The sequence below is a fragment of the Perca flavescens genome, chromosome 13 (assembly GCF_004354835.1).
Source record: "Perca flavescens isolate YP-PL-M2 chromosome 13, PFLA_1.0, whole genome shotgun sequence".
NCBI lineage: Eukaryota > Metazoa > Chordata > Actinopteri > Perciformes > Percidae > Perca > Perca flavescens.
Window position 1 is genome coordinate 13,059,590 of NC_041343.1, and position 16,532 is coordinate 13,076,121.

At 42.9% G+C, this 16,532-nt stretch overlaps 1 protein-coding gene across 3 annotated transcripts in view; it reads left to right on the plus strand.

Annotated features, from left to right (window-relative positions):
• Positions 1-16,532, plus strand: part of LOC114566745 (Down syndrome cell adhesion molecule-like protein 1 homolog) — a 57,541-nt gene that overhangs the window by 37,503 nt on the left and 3,506 nt on the right. For 2 of the 3 annotated variants that reach the window (XM_028595430.1, XM_028595429.1), the window contains 20 exons: positions 1,666-1,762; positions 1,911-2,039; positions 2,126-2,293; positions 2,428-2,498; positions 3,092-3,332; positions 4,446-4,631; positions 6,345-6,500; positions 8,286-8,425; positions 10,636-10,789; positions 11,352-11,469; positions 11,605-11,768; positions 11,888-11,986; positions 12,293-12,481; positions 12,812-13,099; positions 13,180-13,335; positions 13,472-13,502; positions 13,611-13,729; positions 13,839-13,991; positions 14,217-14,417; positions 16,108-16,419. In XM_028595430.1, the coding sequence (XP_028451231.1) occupies positions 1,666-1,762; positions 1,911-2,039; positions 2,126-2,293; positions 2,428-2,498; positions 3,092-3,332; positions 4,446-4,631; positions 6,345-6,500; positions 8,286-8,425; positions 10,636-10,789; positions 11,352-11,469; positions 11,605-11,768; positions 11,888-11,986; positions 12,293-12,481; positions 12,812-13,099; positions 13,180-13,335; positions 13,472-13,502; positions 13,611-13,729; positions 13,839-13,991; positions 14,217-14,417; positions 16,108-16,419 (3,172 nt within the window). The remainder of the gene's footprint in view (positions 1-1,665; positions 1,763-1,910; positions 2,040-2,125; positions 2,294-2,427; positions 2,499-3,091; positions 3,333-4,445; positions 4,632-6,344; positions 6,501-8,285; positions 8,426-10,635; positions 10,790-11,351; positions 11,470-11,604; positions 11,769-11,887; positions 11,987-12,292; positions 12,482-12,811; positions 13,100-13,179; positions 13,336-13,471; positions 13,503-13,610; positions 13,730-13,838; positions 13,992-14,216; positions 14,418-16,107; positions 16,420-16,532) is intronic. The other variant, XM_028595431.1, reaches the window with a different exon arrangement.

The window sequence follows — 16,532 nt, forward strand, 5'->3', positions numbered from 1 at the left end:
GGTCTGTTTTGGTTATTAATAAAGCATAAAGTATGAATTATCAACCAATTCTATTTTACACATTCTTAACAACTTCATTCCAACTCATTACCACTAGTTTTACACTTATTTTTGGAATTTATGGTGAATAAACTTCATTTACATGAAATAATACCTAATTTTAGGGGTAAAATAAGCATAAATTATGAATTATTTTCATTATAGTTAAGATCAGATGAACCTATGTTTGTGGATAATCACTGACTGGTATATGGTAGTGATTAGTCAGGATTTGGTTTTGAAACCATTTTATTATTTTGAATGGCAGCCAATAATCACACCTGGTGTCTTCCTGGGCAAAACGTGACCTGAACTGCTTTACGTATTTATAAAGCCTAGGCAATTATAATTAATCACTCAAATCTGTGTTATAAATTTTATTCAACTTCATTCCAATTCATCTCAACTAGTTTTACACTTATTCTGTTCTATTTATGGTCAACAGACCTCATTTACATAAAATTATACCTACCTTCTGAGTAAAATCAGTTGAGATCTGAGATATTGAGAAAGTTGTGTTTGGATTAATGGCTGGTATGTGACAATTATTATATTCCCAGGTTAAAATTAACGAATGCAATTGTATTCACAAACAAAGCAGAGCTACCAAAAAGGAAAAAAATAATTTACTGAAAGTTTACTTGGCCCCTTTTAGGAAAAGACACATCAAAGGTGTTATAACAACAAGTTTACAAAACTGTAGTTTGAAGTTGTGTCTGTATGTTTGTATTTGTGTGTGTGTGTGTGTGTGTGTGTGTGTGTGTGTGTGTGTGTGTGTGTGTGTGTGTGTGTGTGTGTACTGTAAGTGTGTGCGTGTGTGTGTGTGTGTGTGTGTGTGTGTGTGTGCAAGCATGTGCACGCATGTGTGTGTGTTCATCTCCTGAAAATCATAATGATCCATTGTCCAATTTCAGTATGTTGTGAGTGTGTGTGTGTGTGTGTGAATGCATGTGCGCGCACACACGGGTACATGTGCATGTTTGTTGTCCGTGTGTGTGTGTGTGTTTGGGTGCATTTCCATGTGCTGGAAAGTACAATAATGTGATCAATTACATGAGGTAGTTCTCAGCTGCTGTTTGTATGAATGTGTGCGTTTGTGGGGGTGGGGGGTGGGGGGTGTATGTGTGTGGGGGTGTTTGTGTGTCTCCGCATGTGCATTCATGTACGTGTGTGTGTGTGTTCATCTGCTGTTGAGCGCAAAAGTGCCCCATTGCACCACCGGGTCAAAATTGACCCGGGAAGAACACAAATGGAATAAAATTAAATAAAACACCCAAAATTCTATGAAAGCAGTGATCATTAATTTTACTTGGAAAGAATTTAATTGGGAACCACCCATGCTATTTTTGGTTAATTTGGTTGAAAGAAACACATATTTCTGATAAAGAAACTTTGAAAACGGGTCAAATTTGACCCAAAGACGACACGGGTTAAAATAAATTCTGCCTGGTTTTTGTCTGTGAAATAAGATTGTGCATTTTTCAAAACAAGGCTACATACGGCAGTTCAAAGCACTAATGCTACATAATGTAATGTATATAATGGAAATTTTGCATTATTGCTGGGAGTTAGAGAAGATCAATGTGGCACATTGTAACCTTTTCCTGTTTGTGTTGATGCTGATAGCTGAACCCAGCCGAGCGAGGAGATTCTGTCTTCTTCTCCTGCCACGCCATCAACTCCTATGGAGAGGGTCGAGGGCTCATCCAACTTACTGTGCAAGGTATCTCTACCACATGCTGTTCACATTTCAAAATCTTCTTTAATTTAATGAAACATTAGGCCTCATCACAACAGCAATAGCTGTGGCTATGTAAACAGTCCAGTGGGGAAATGTTCTCACCTCCTCTCTCCCTGTCTCTCACACACAGAACCACCAGATCCCCCTGAACTGGAAGTAAGGGAGGTGAAGGACAGGAGCATGAACCTGCGCTGGATCCAAAGGTTTGATGGAAACAGCATCATTACAAGCTATGACATCGAGTACAAGAACAAGTCAGGTATGTATCCTAAATTTAAATATGTTTGTCAGATTTTCTTTAAAGATAAGCATCTTAAAAATCTATTTTTTGTTTGTATTTGACAGACTCCTGGGATCACATGTATACAACCAGAAACATCTCACCCACCAACAACCAGGCCAACATTGTAGAGTTGCACCCAGCTTGTGTTTACAGCATTCGAATGTACTCCTACAACAAGATAGGCCGCAGCCTTCCCAGCAAAGAGCTCACAATCAGTACTGAGGAAGCACGTAAGTGATTGTTTTTTTTCCTATAGAAATCACTTTTGTCTGTTTTTTTTCTCTGTCTGCCTTACTTTTTCTCTGTATGGAAGAGGGCTAAGAATATTGACAGTAACACTTTATTTGACATCTTCCATCAACAGCGCCTGACGGGCCACCGATGGATGTAATCCTCCAACCGATGACATCTCAGAGCATACGGGTTACATGGAGGGTAAAATCACTATTATTGTATCATTATATATATTATTATACCCAGGGAACACATACCTCTGTCTGCAAAACTGTTCATTCAAATGTTAATACTGTCCTGAAAAATTAATTTATGTCCTGTATGTCTTAACCTACATTTTTTAGGCAAGCCTAAATGTTTATTTTATTAATACACTGCATTGTGATAAGCTTAATAATTATTGTATTATTAAGCTAGATTTAAGGCTTAGACATGCAAATGTTTAAGCTTTTGCTGTTCATAGTGCCTTATGAGTGGCAAGCACATACACAAACTGACTAGTTCGTCAACAAATGACAAACGAGGCCATGGTGAAGGTATCCGTTACAGTTATGCAAACAGAGCTCAAAACATCCAAACTGCCAGAAAGCACATTGTGATCCCCCTTAATATCACAGAAGAAACAGAAAAAATGGATACATCATAATAAAATGTATGTAAATAAAATATAAAAAACTGTACATATTACTGCCAATTTCCAAAATAACTCACCAGTGATTTTAATGCAGCTAAACGAGGTTTAAGTTTGACATGCTTGACTTTAATATTAACTGTTGTCACCACATTTCTTTCAGGCTCCTAAGAAGGAGCTACAGAATGGGGTGATCCGAGGCTACCAGATCGGTTACAGAGAGAATGGTCCAGGCAGCAACGGCCAGTACAGCATAGTGGAGATGAAAGCTACAGGGGACAGTGAAGTGTACACCTTGGACAACCTAAAGAAGTATGCCCAGTACGGGGTAGTGGTCCAGGCCTTCAACAGAGCCGGGACGGGTCCATCCAGTACTGAGATCAACGCCACCACGTTGGAAGATGGTAGGAGAGCCAGGAGAGAGGGATGGATGAAAATGTACATGGCAAGATTAAGGATAAGGGAGTGTAGACTGAGAGAGTGGGCTGTTGTGTAGGAGAGAGTGTGGGACGACATGAGGGAGAGAAATTCAAAGATCCATAAAACATATCTCTTTGACTTGTCAAAAATAAATAGAAAATATAGTCAAATGCAGCAACAGGATGGCAGACACATTAACCCTAGCTAACATATATATATATATATATATATATATATATATATATATATATATATATATATATATATATATATATATATATAGTCACACATGCACTCACACGTACTCAAATGAAATGGTAGAAATGAATTTACAGCACATCCCCCATTCTTCTTTTGACTTTAATTAGCACCTTCATTAGGCTGGTAGAGTGCGAGAGAGGAACAAGGAATCCCATTACTCTCTAAATGTCTGCCCACTCTGCCTCTCCTTTATCTTCCTCCCATTGGTTCCCCTCTCTTCCTCCTCATGCTCCCTCTGTCTATTTTATCTTTTTATTTCATATATTTTTGTGACACTGCTGATCCTCTGAATTTTTAGACAGAAATATATGGACAGTAATGACAGACACCCTGATCATGGTAACAGTAATAGTGATACTGTAGGTATTATGAAGCTGCTCCTACAGCCGCAATTACCTTAAAGACGAACATTGTCTTCCTTCAGATTCTATCCTCCACCTCTCAGCTCACCCCGCCCTGCTCATCTGCATTTTAACTCGTTAAGGTGCAGTTGTACGTTGCTCTCCCTCAGTGCTTTTCCTCCCTTCCACCGAACCCCCTCTACACCTCCTCTCTTTCTCCCCGCCGCGCTCTAAAAGCTAGCACTGAACAAGGAGCTTTTGAGATCTAATATGAGCTTTTTTGACTGATTTGTTTCAGCAGAGATTGCCTGTGGGTTGTAGTAGTTGTAGAGTAGTCATTAATTATCTACACTTCAGTTGCCATGCTAGATCAGTCAGGTCTTCTTAGCGACAGCAATAACCAAGGATTTTTGACTAGTAGAAATCATTAAAAGAACCTTAAAGCTCATATATTTGAAACACGCAGCACTAATACTCGCCCCCTGCTCTTTCCAGTGCCCAGTGAGCCTCCGCAGAACGTGCGAGCCATCTCTGTGACGTCGGACGAGGCGGTGATCACGTGGTCAGAGCCTCCACGGCTGACGCTGCACGGTGTGCTGAAAGGCTACCGGGTTGTGTTTTGGTCCCTCTTCCCTGACGGAGGTGGGTGCTGTGGGGGCCAGGCCCAGTGGCCAATGCAGAGTAATTATCACCTATCTCATTCTAAACTTCACCAAACCCACCGTCTGTCCGTCCCACCCACCTACCAGTGTTGTGAGTCATAATGTGTTAATGTGTGTCCGCACCTTTCTCACAAAGCACTTCCTGTTCCTGTGTGTCTTTGAATTTGTCCATATTTGCCCTTTTTTCTTTGTGTCTAGCTTCGAGAGTTTACTCAAAATACTAAGATTTTATTGAATTTTTACTATTGTGTAATTGAGAGTGTCCTAACCAGTTGTATTACTGTGTGGTTTGGTAATCTCACTCAAAAAGAGAAGAAGGCTTTGAATAAAGTGGTTCGCTCAGCCAGCAGAATTATTGGCTGCACTTTTCCGCTCCTGGAGTTCACATATAAAGCTAGACTATTGAATCGAGCTTTACAACTGGCTAATGATGCCTCAGGTCATCCAGCAGGGGCTTTCTTTGAGATGCTTCCCTCAGGGAGAAGGTATCGTTCTGCCAAATGTTCTACTGATCGCCATTTACACAGTTTCTTTCCACAAGCTGTGATTGCTTTGAACAAAGCATCTTAAACTAGGCACTTTAAATTTATGTATGGATTTCATTGTACAGCATTTTTATATTGAGCATTTTTAATATTGAGGCTTCATGTGGCTTTGTTTGTCTGTTTTTATGTTGTGTCCTCTGATGTGATGTGTTGACTTTGCACTTTGAGCTACTTGCACATTTTTTCCAATGCAGATTACACTGCAAATGGCTAATAAAGTGAATCTGAATCTGAATCTTAGATTTTTAACACCATCAATATTGATGGGATGAGATTACAGTTACAGTAGTTGAGTGTGTTTGTGCTCCTATGTCTGTTCCACCCTGAGTCCTAAAAAATTAAGGTGAAATTCAACTAATTTGCATTAGTGAATATGTTTTGTGGGAAATGACATCCGTATAATGGCAACAAAAGATCAAATAACATTTTTATGGTTTGTTTAGTTGATTAGTTGATTTAATGGACAGATCTGTAAAACTGAGTTTCTCCACATAGAATCATGCAAAAACACCACTTGAAATCTTGTGTTAACCAATAAGTCATTCAGCATGAAAAAGCATAAAAATTACTAATCGACTAAAGAAAGCCGAAACGAGGGGGCCGCCCTAATATTTAGGCTAATAAAGACTGTGGAGCGAGACAGGACGCGTTGACTTTTTAAATATTTAACCAAAACAACAAAGCTTTTCTTAACCTTAACAAAGTGATTTAGTAGCTTTTAAACTGTGTGTGGGACACAAAACAAAAATCCTGCTTTAAAGTTTTGTGCTTGGTATAACCAACCATCCACTTTAACGTCCTCTTTACAACTGCTGCCTTGCAATCCAGGCAGTCATCACATTTCCTCCAAAACATATTTAGCAAAGCAATTTAGTGATTGTTATGTTCCCTCCCTTTTCTAACTGTCATTGGCTTCAATGGCTTTCCTGCAAGAGCTGGCAGTTTGGGAGGGTTAATTGGCTAATGAGCTGATACCTGGGTAGGTCTCAATCTAGTCCTCAAGCTAGGCCTCAACCAAGGCCTACACAGGTATCAGCCCATTAGCCAATTAACCCTCCCAAACTACCAGCTCCTGCAGGAAAGCCACTGAAGCCAATGGCGGTTAGAGAAGGGAACGTAACATAGTATATTAATGTAGATAACCAGCAGTACTTTTTAAAACTGTTTTTCCGTCCTGTTCTCCTCAGAATGGGGAGAGATGCAGAATATCACCACCACACGTGAACAGGTGGAGCTGCGAGGGCTGGAGAAGTTCACCAACTACAGTGTACAGGTGCTGGCCTACACACAAGCTGGAGACGGGGTCCGTAGTAATGTCCTGTATATCCAAACCCGCGAGGACCGTGAGTATACACGCAGGGAGAAGCTCTAAAGAAAAAGATTTCAGCATTTAACTTATTTGTCAATATATTTTAGTACAGAAAAATCCAAACAGAGGAAAGCATGAACTTTACTTGCACAGTGTATGGGGTGATGGTAAAGGAAGTAGGGGGATAGGAGGGGGATATATAAAAAAAAAATAAAAAGAGTGCTAGGCTGTATCTCAAACCCAAGACAAAAGCTCATTTATGCTGGGAAGCTCCATTAGCAGTGCTAATGAGAATTAAGAGGCTTTGGGTCCACGGCTCAGGACTAAGGGGAGGGCTGTCGGAGGACACTGGGGGGAGATGAGGGGTGCTCCCACGAAGCATATACCATCCAGGAGTCAGCCATCAGCCTGGGCCCGCATCCCTTCCACCAGCCCTCTTGCCACAGGCATAGGGATTAACTCCTCTTGGATTAGAGAGAATTAATTTTCTGCTTACACCATTGGAGGCGGGATTACAGCCAGATCCATGTCTCTTTATAAAGGAGGAGGGTGGAGGGGCCTGGGGGTTGAAGATGGAAAGATAGTAAGATGATCACACAACCTGACAAAACAAATAAGGCATCCAAAAAAAGACAATAGAAATGCCATATCCAAGAATTGATTTTTCTCAGCCAATTTAAATTAGACTACTACACTTGCATGTCCTGTGTATTTGGTTGAGTGTCTTAGCCCTTTACTATAACATCCTCCTCTGATTGGCACAGTAATGCATAATATATTCATGTAGGTGGGGATAATCACTGAACACCATTGTGCCTCGCTTCCTCGTCATGCCACAGGCCATGCTGGTTGTGGAAAAGAGAGAGTCTGTATGTGTGCCTGAAGTCCTGGGCAGATTTTGGGCACCAGATGGGACTTAACTCAACCCCCCCCACTGCGACTCCAACTTTGACAAGGAGGTCCAGTTATGATAATGACTGCCTCTTCTGCCCCTCCCCAACACCACCACCACCACCATCATCATCACTCCCCCAGGAACTGCACCTATCATTCTTGCCATTCTTTCATACTTTTAATACCTCCCTTGCTACATCTATCCTAGTTTTATTTTTTATTTTTATCCCTGCTCATGTTATGTGCAAAATGAAGGAGTCCGAGTGCATGGGCTGGTTGAATGACTGGATCAGGGGGCCTCACATAAAAGAAAAAAGAATTGGGGGGGGGGTTGGGTTTAGAGAGCTGGGTCTAACACTGCGGTAGCCACCTTCTGTAGGCTCCAGATGAGGCCCACTGTCAAGTGCAAGTCATATTTATGGTGGGGATTGAATAGGCTTGACACTGTGAACCCCGGACTGTAGGGCCAATGTGACAAAAGCATTGTTTACCTTTCACAGTATGCACAGTCTTTATGTGTTTTTTTTTTTTTGAAGTGTGCATCCATTTTAAACCCTTCTTACGCCTCTTAGATGGCAATGAGAGTATTAAGGGGTGTCCAGTGTCAAGCTTAAGTGGCTAGCAGAGGATCAGACACTAGTGTCTAATCTGTTTGTGGGTTTGAGAGTTAAGAGAATGATGGGTGTCACAGAGTCAGAACTGCTGACCAATGTCTGAATGAACATATGTCGCTGCCGTTCACCCAAAGGGAGTTCTTCCAAGTCCTTCCCAGAGCGGCTTAGTGCAGGATAAGACTAGCAATCTGCAAACAAGCCAGCTCACTTTAATAGGCATCCAACACCCAACATGTGCACGCACACACAAAAACACACACTGGAAGCACACACGTGCCCGCTTTGCTGATGTTCCTATGTGTTTTCTATAGTTCCTGGTCCACCGGCTGGCATCAAGGCAGTTCCCTCCTCTCCGAGTAGTGTGGTTGTATCCTGGTTGCCTCCTCACAAACCAAACGGTGTTATCCGCAAGTACACCATCTACTGCTCCAGTCCGGGGTCTGGGCAGCCGGTAAGTCCTTCCTTTGTGGATGTGAGTCATGAGGGGCCAGTAGAAAATGTTTCTAGGTGATTGAGAAGCAAGGAATTTGTAAACTTGATAAAAATCTTCCAATGGAAATAATTCATTTGTAACCACTATTATTAATTGAACCTGTAGAGTGTGTGTGTGTGTGTGTGTCTTTGCAAGTGTCTCTCTTTCACCGTATTTGCACCATCGCTTTATTTCCTGCCCTCCCAGATGAACAGATGAGGTTGTCTTGGCAACGTGATGAGACGTAGATATGCAAATGAAGCAGAGAACAAGCTCACACATGCACACTGCCGCATCAGACGCACACATGCACACACAAACACAGACATCACATTTCAATATTTTCTATTTATACACAGGTTTGCGGAATTTCAGTTGTGGTTAGATCATGTGCACACAAACACCAGTACACAGTGAAATCTTATATCAGGATAAGAATCTCACTTTCTTATTATTCACAAATACTCCTCCCTCTCTGTGCATGAGTGCCATGTAAATGAGCACAGGCAGGGAGGAGAGAGGCAGGAAGCGAGGGTGGGGGAAAGGAGGTTGAGAGAGAAAGAGAAACACCATTAGAGGTAGGGAGAGACCAAGGGGGAAATGAGAGAAAAATAGAGTGATGAGGGAGAGAGTGAGAGACAGGCTGGGAAGAAGGGAGGAGCAGAGGAGGGTATCAGTCACATCGAGATGAGAGTGCTTTTGTCCGTCTTTTCATTATCTCCTTGTATCACTCCCTGGATCACCACAACACCGCCGCTATGCTGGAGGAATGTTCGAACGCACCCCCCACACACACACACACACACACACACACACACACACACACACACACACACACACACACACACACACGTCCTCCCTCCCTCCCTCCGTCCCTCCATCCTCTCCTCTTCACTGAGCTAGACGGAGGGGGATAGAGGGAAAAGCAAATGGTGAAGGAACTGAAGATGAACACTGAGAGATGAACAGATTAAAGAGATAGAACAGAGGATCGACTTGAGAGACAACAGTGTTTTTGTGTGCGCGTTGGCATGTGTGTTTGCGTGCCTGCAGGTGTATGTGTGAACATGTTCTCAAAGATCTGTTTGTAGGAAAAACTGGAACACATAATTTAATTTTTCTTAACCCACTTATGAGGTGAAATAATTGAATTTATATGGACTAGTAGAGTGATCTGCTCTATTCTTTGTTGTTAGAAAAACAAAGGGAAAAAACTAACGGGGAAATCATGCACTCAATCTTGATGCATGTTTTTATTTCACTTATTTATCTTACTGTTTATCTTAATTAATACTTAATTGTACAGTAGAAGTTCTAAAACACTGTTACAAATCTCATAACCTTAAATGCAATTTCATTTCTATGGTGTAGCACAACACTTAATTTGTCCTGCAAAAGGCGGTCACTCACTCAAAACATTGAACTTGTGTGGCAAAGGTAAATTAATAAATCAACGAGCGAATTGAACCAAAATAACATTTCCCTTTATCATCGTTCAGTCAAGACAGTCGAAATTCTTTCCTGCCTGAATTCACAGGGTAATCTACATGAACAAAGAGGTGGAGTGAGTCATGAGTTACTCATAGCTGGGAAAGTCCTTCAATATCAATATATCCCTATTAGAACCAGCAAGTACAAACAAGAGAAATAACAACTTAGAAAACATCTGGATGCTTAAATTCAATTAAGCAATGAGGAAATTCATGTGGAATACGAATACACATCAGAGTTAAACAATGTTTAAGGTGAAACAAAGACTTCAAAATTAATTCTAAAAAGAAACGGCGTGCAACCAGAAGCATTTGGGAACATCCATTATTGTATTTCTATGTAAAATTTAGTCTACGTAGAAATAATAATGGTCAATATAACATACAGGAATTTCACATGTCTAAAAAAATTCCAAAAGAAAATCTGTTACTACACTGACTTATGTCAGTCAGAGCAAGCTGTGCTGATATGTTGATCTATAGAGTTTAAAATGTTAGAAGTAAGACCTATTGGCAGAATATTCACTTCTTTTTTTTTACAAGAAAATGAAGACTGTTATTTAATACCCATTTGAGATGTTTAACCTGCAACACTTCTCTAGTCTCGTAGAGTTTTGAGTACAAGAGCTGCCACCAAGCCCGTTGTGTCACTGTGTTATCACAGTTTGCTAACATGACATTGCGTGCCCTCTCTCCCAGGCCCCCAGTGAGTACGAGGCCAACCCAGAGATGCTCTTCTATCGTATCACGCACCTTACCCGTGGTAAACAATACCACATCTGGTCTGCAGCCGTGACAACTGCCGGCCGAGGCAACATCAGCTCAAAGGTCACAGTGGAGCCTGCTGGGAAAGGTGGGTCCTCCGGGCGATCCTGTAGCGGAGTAGAAGGGAAGAGAGATTCCTGTAAAGGTTATGAGGGAGAGCGCTCTAAAAAATGGCTATGAAACGGCGACATGATCTCCCGTACACAGATCACTTTCCTCACTCTCTCTCCTTTTCTCCCTGTCTGCTCTCTGTTATTGATTGACAGCTGTAGTATTGATTGAGTAGCAACTATGTTGCGAGAAACGCTGTTGTTAATTATGTGGTGATGAACAGGGCCTATCCAGTAAAATGACCCTTGGGGAGAGAGGTAGCAGGCTAGAATCAATAGAGGGGAGGATCTATGGAGAAAAGAGACTGAAACTAAGAGGGTAGAGGAGGGGCTACGCTAAAACACTTCGCTACTGCTTTTTACTCTCAGCAGTGAGTAAAGTAGGCAAACTGAGAGTAAAGCAAACAAATAACAGACGGGGAAGTACGAAGAAAGACATCTTTGTGAGAGAGATGCCAAAGCAGTTTTTGTTTTGCCGTGGTGTATCTAGCATCCGTGTGTCAGTATGTGTCAAAGACACTTTATTTTTTGTGTGTGTAGTCCCAGCTAAGATCCTGTCCTTTGGGGGCACGGTGACCACACCCTGGATGAAGGAAGTGCGTCTGCCCTGCAGCTCAGTGGGAGAACCTGCCCCCACAATTAAATGGACCAAAGACAGGTCAGAGATAATCTTATACCACTTAATATGTCAGCGCCATGACTCACTCAGACCAATACTGCTGCATGTGAGAGAAAAAAATAACTTAAGTTATGGGATGAGATTAACATAAGTAACCTGTCTGTACTTTTCTAGCGAGGACTCCGCCATTCCGGTGACAGCTGATAGTCAACGGCAGATCTTATCCAACGGCACACTGGTGCTACGTTCAGTCAAAGCAGAGGATTCTGGGTACTACACCTGCACGGCCACTAACACCCTGGGCTTTGACACCATTATAGTCAATCTAGTGGTGCAAGGTGAGAAGAAACAGAAGAAGTACATGTATTTGAGTGGAATTTGCAGGTGGAGGGCGTGTTTGCTTTGTGATGTTGTGATGATGATGTTGTTGAGTCACTGTCTCTGTGTGTACATCCAGTTCCTCCTGATCAGCCTCGTCTGACCGTCTCCACTACCTCAACCTCTTCTATCACCCTGGCTTGGATCCCCGGGGACAATGGGGGAAGCTCCATCAGAGGTAAGACTTTCTGTGAACAGAGAAGCAGCTGCCCACCATGCAGCTGTCTCATAGAAAATCTCATGGAGCTTCTAACTGATTTTGTGACTGATCTTTTTCAATGTGCTTCCCCCTCTTACTGTCAGTTGTACTAAATAACAGTGTAAACCATGTTTCTGTGCAAGAAGTAGTCAAAGTAGAGCTGAATCTAGCTGACTGTTGCCCCCTGGTGTCCAACAGATGTAGTAGTAGCAGCAGCAGCAAGTCTTAGATTCTTTGGGATTTACAGCAGTTGTTCTAAATGACTTGTGTTGTGTGATTCTGCAGGATTTGTGCTGCAGTATTCTGTGGATAACACAGAGGAATGGAGGGATGTGTTCATCAGCTCCAGTGAGCGTTCCTTCAGGCTGGACAATCTGCGCTGTGGAACCTGGTACAAGGTCAAGCTGGCCGCCAAGAACAGCGTGGGCTCAGGGCGCATCAGTGAGATCATTGAGGCTAAGACACATGGAAGAGGTGAGCTGTGGAAGCAAAAGTGTTGTACAGTACATGTGAGTGAAGCAGGAAACTCTGGGGCCTCAAAAGTTGTCTTGTAGGTTGCTTTTTGTTTTTGTCTCTTGCTGTTCCGTCCTATTTCATTTTGTTTGTTTTAAGGCAAAATGACTGCAAAAGAAATGTGGAGGGAATTTGTTTGTGTTCATGTAAAATAGTACCAATAATGATAGTGTTTTTCCCAGATTAAAAGATCACAAATATATATACAGACATATTATATTGCTTTGTTGGCATTGCCACCCTCCTTTCTAACCTCCTGTTGTTCTGTGTCTTTGCCACTCTTCTCTACAGAACCAGTGTTCAATAAGGATCAGCCGCTGCTCACCCACATCAACTCCACTCATGCCGGGCTCAACCTGCAGGGCTGGACCAGCGGCGGCTGCCCCATCACTGACATGATGCTGGACTTTAGGCCCAAGGGTACCTGGGCGTGGCAGAGTCTCAAAGCCAACTCCACCACTCAGCTCTTCCTCAGTGAGCTGCGTGAGGCCACCTGGTACGAGCTCAAAATGAAGGCATGCAACAGTGCTGGGTGTGGCAACCAGAGCTCACAGTTTGCCACCACCGACTATGATGGCAGTAAGTTTATCCTACATCTTTTCTGAGTGCCTCTCGCACTGAATTTTCTGTATTCAATATTTTCCTTCTTCTCTCCGCAGGTACAATTCCTCCCATTAAATCAGCTCGTGGAGAAGGGGATGATGTGAAGAAGCTGTTCTCCATCGGCTCCCCCGTCATCCTGGTTACTCTTGGTGTTGCTTTGCTCTTCATTATCCGCAAGAAACGCAAGGAGAAGAGGCTTAAACGACTTAGAGGTGAGAGAGAAAGAAGGCAATCGCTGTTATTGTGTGTGCGTGTGTGTGTAATGGATTATTGTAACATAGAGTGACTAGTTGAAACTATTATCTTCACAGCCAACTGTAATCTAATTAAGATGTTGTCTGCTTATAGATGCTAAGAGCCTCGCAGAGATGCTTATCAGGTAAGAGCCAGCTTTTATGGGCATTAATTATGACTAGGAGGTAATATTTCAGATATGTTTGGACAACCTTATAAGAGTGACTATGTGTGTATACATGTTTGTGTGCAGCAAGAACAATCGCAGTATAGACACTCCAGTAAAGGGCCCTCCTCAAGGACCAAGGCTCCACATTGACATCCCACGTGTTCAGCTACTCATTGAGGACAAGGAAGGCATCAAACAGATAGGCATGTGGCTGTACTCGACTACACCAACTATCATTTATCACTGTAATTTTCTAGTAGCTTATATTTTTTTGTCTCACTGTTGTTCCTCCTCATCTATTTCTTGCAACAGGGGAGGACAAGGCTGCAGTGCCAGTGACAGACACTGAGTTTAGCCAATCAGTGAATCCGCAGAACTTCTGTACAGGCGTGTCTCTGCACCACCAGGCCCTTATCCAGAACTCGGGGCCTTTGATTGACATGTCAGACATCCGCCCAGGCACCAGTGAGTTTGTTTTTCTTTTCAAATTAAGATGTTTTTTGCGTTACATTCTACAGCTCCTAAAGTGGCAGAACATGAATAAGGTTGAGCAGATAAACGCAAGTGAAAGCTTTGATCTCATATTGAGTTGCACCTTAACCACTTCAGACAGTAAAGACAGTATCTTCTTCACAATCAATACACAGTCTTCGTACTACCAAGTTCTCTGATCACTGTGACCTCTCTCAGACCCCGTGTCCAGGAAGAGTATAAAATCAGCCCACAGCTCCAGGAACAGATATTCCAGCCAGTGGACACTGAGCCGACCGAGTCAGAGCCAGTCGACGGCCTCGGCGCGAACTCTGACCTCAGACTGGCGGACGATGGGCTCTCACGGCATCACTGCCACGGAGAGTGACAGCTACAGCGCCAGCCTCTCGCAAGACACAGGTGGGTCAATCCCAGCTAGCACCACTAATACTATTGTTTTTTTTACACCAAGAGCAGTTCTTTTATGAAAATAATAAAGTATTTTTTCGTCAAATTCAAGCCCAATCCAGCAGCATATGAACACTATATACACCATGACATGCAAGTCAAATTACCAAATGTAAGACTGGAGAAAATATAGTGCATCTTTAACCTCCTTACCTAACTCTGCCTTCCCAAATATCTTGACTTCAGTGTTTTTATGTCCTAGTTAAGCCTTTGACTACTAACACTATGGGCCCTATCTTGCACTCAGCACAATTGACTTTGTACACAGACGCACAGCGGACTTTTCCCTCCACAGATGCACGTCGATAAATTAGGGAATATATTTGCGCTCCCGGAGGCGGTTCAGCGAAAAGAGGAGGCGTGTTCAGGCACAAACGTTCCCTGGTGCTATTTTGCAATTTCAGAAAACAATTCCGCCACAGACCAGGAAAAACCTGGTCTAAAGTCAGTGGCGCTAGTCTAAAGTCGGTGGCGCGTTATTTAGATGCTATTTTAGGGGAGCATGCTTGGCCATAATGTAGCGTGTGCACAACGCGCATACACTTTGCTTCTCTCATCTACACGGACGCAGCAGTTCCCATTTTTGCAAACCATACATAATTACAAAGAAAAATATTACTGAAAATGCGCTTCAGGTGTTTGGATAGGTCAGGAGGCACTTTACAGTACAGTCCTCAAAAAGTCGCAGCATTCTTTGTGGCTTGTTGTGTTTTACACAAAATTACCATGAATCATGACATAAATGAGGAAATATTAGAGGATTTAAGGAGACGTGATGTTGAACTACAGCGGGATTGGACACTCCGGCGGGATCTGGTCCGGGAGTGGCAACGCGATCCTGGTGGAGCGGGTGGAGGGAGATGGAGTGGGGGGGAGGAGGAAGGGGCACAACAGGTGCAGGTGGTGCGTTTGGAGGCCCACGCTCCATGGCTGCAGCAATCCTCTCCAGACTTGAGGAGATGCGCCCGAGAGGCCGCAGCAACATCGCCACCCGGTCAAGACGGGCATTTATTACTTTGCCGCATCCCGGACAGCTCCCGCTGGCGTCTGCCAGGCAAATCCGCCGTCATAATAGCAATCCACCACGGAACAAGCGCGCCTGCTCTTAAAGGGAACGTGAGATGACGCTCTGATTGGTTTATTGCACGTGATACCCAAACCACACCTAGCTACTTCAGACCAACCCGTTTTAGATTTGCGTTGGGCGCAAGAGTCATTTATCCCGCCGGTATAATAGCAACAGCGGCCGAGATCCGCCCACAAAGCTACTCGCGTTTCACGTTTGATACTTGTGTTTCAGATCGTTAAAATAGGGCATTATAAGTACTACCTGTAACACTTTCACAAAGTAACAAGGTACTGTTAAAAAAAGGGGGTGGAACAAGCAGATAACAAAATGACTATGTAACAGTAATGTCATTGCATCTAGATACAAATTTACAAAAAAAATATGGTTTTAGAAATCTTAAACCATGAACTCCCAACCAACAGCTTTCTCTAAAACACAGACTAAAGTTTACTGTGAGTCCAAAGGTCTGTCTGTACATCCTTTTTCTGAATAAAAAGATGATATTATTATTATTTACATCAATCAAACTGTTGCCAAAATTATTATATTAAATATACAATGTATGTTTTCCAGATAAGGGTCGCAACAGCATGGTGTCGACAGAGAGCGCCTCGTCCACCTATGAGGAGCTGGCGAGGGCCTACGAGCACGCCAAGCTGGAGGAGCACCTGCAGCATGCCAAGTTCACCATTACAGAGTGTTTCATCTCCGATAGCTCATCTGACCAAATGACCACAGGTACCAATGACCCGGCAGACAGCATGACCTCCCTCAGCACGCCGTCTGAACCAGGCATCTGCCGCTTCACTGCCTCACCGCCCAAACCACAGGACTACGACCGTGGTAAAAACGTGGCTGTGCCCATTCCCCACCGCGCTAACAAAAGTAAGTACGAAAAGATGCATGAATACCTGCTTTTTCTTGATTTATTGTTTTTGATAAGGAATTTTGTACTGCATTCACCTGTAGTGCTACATATTGACACTCAACATAGACCA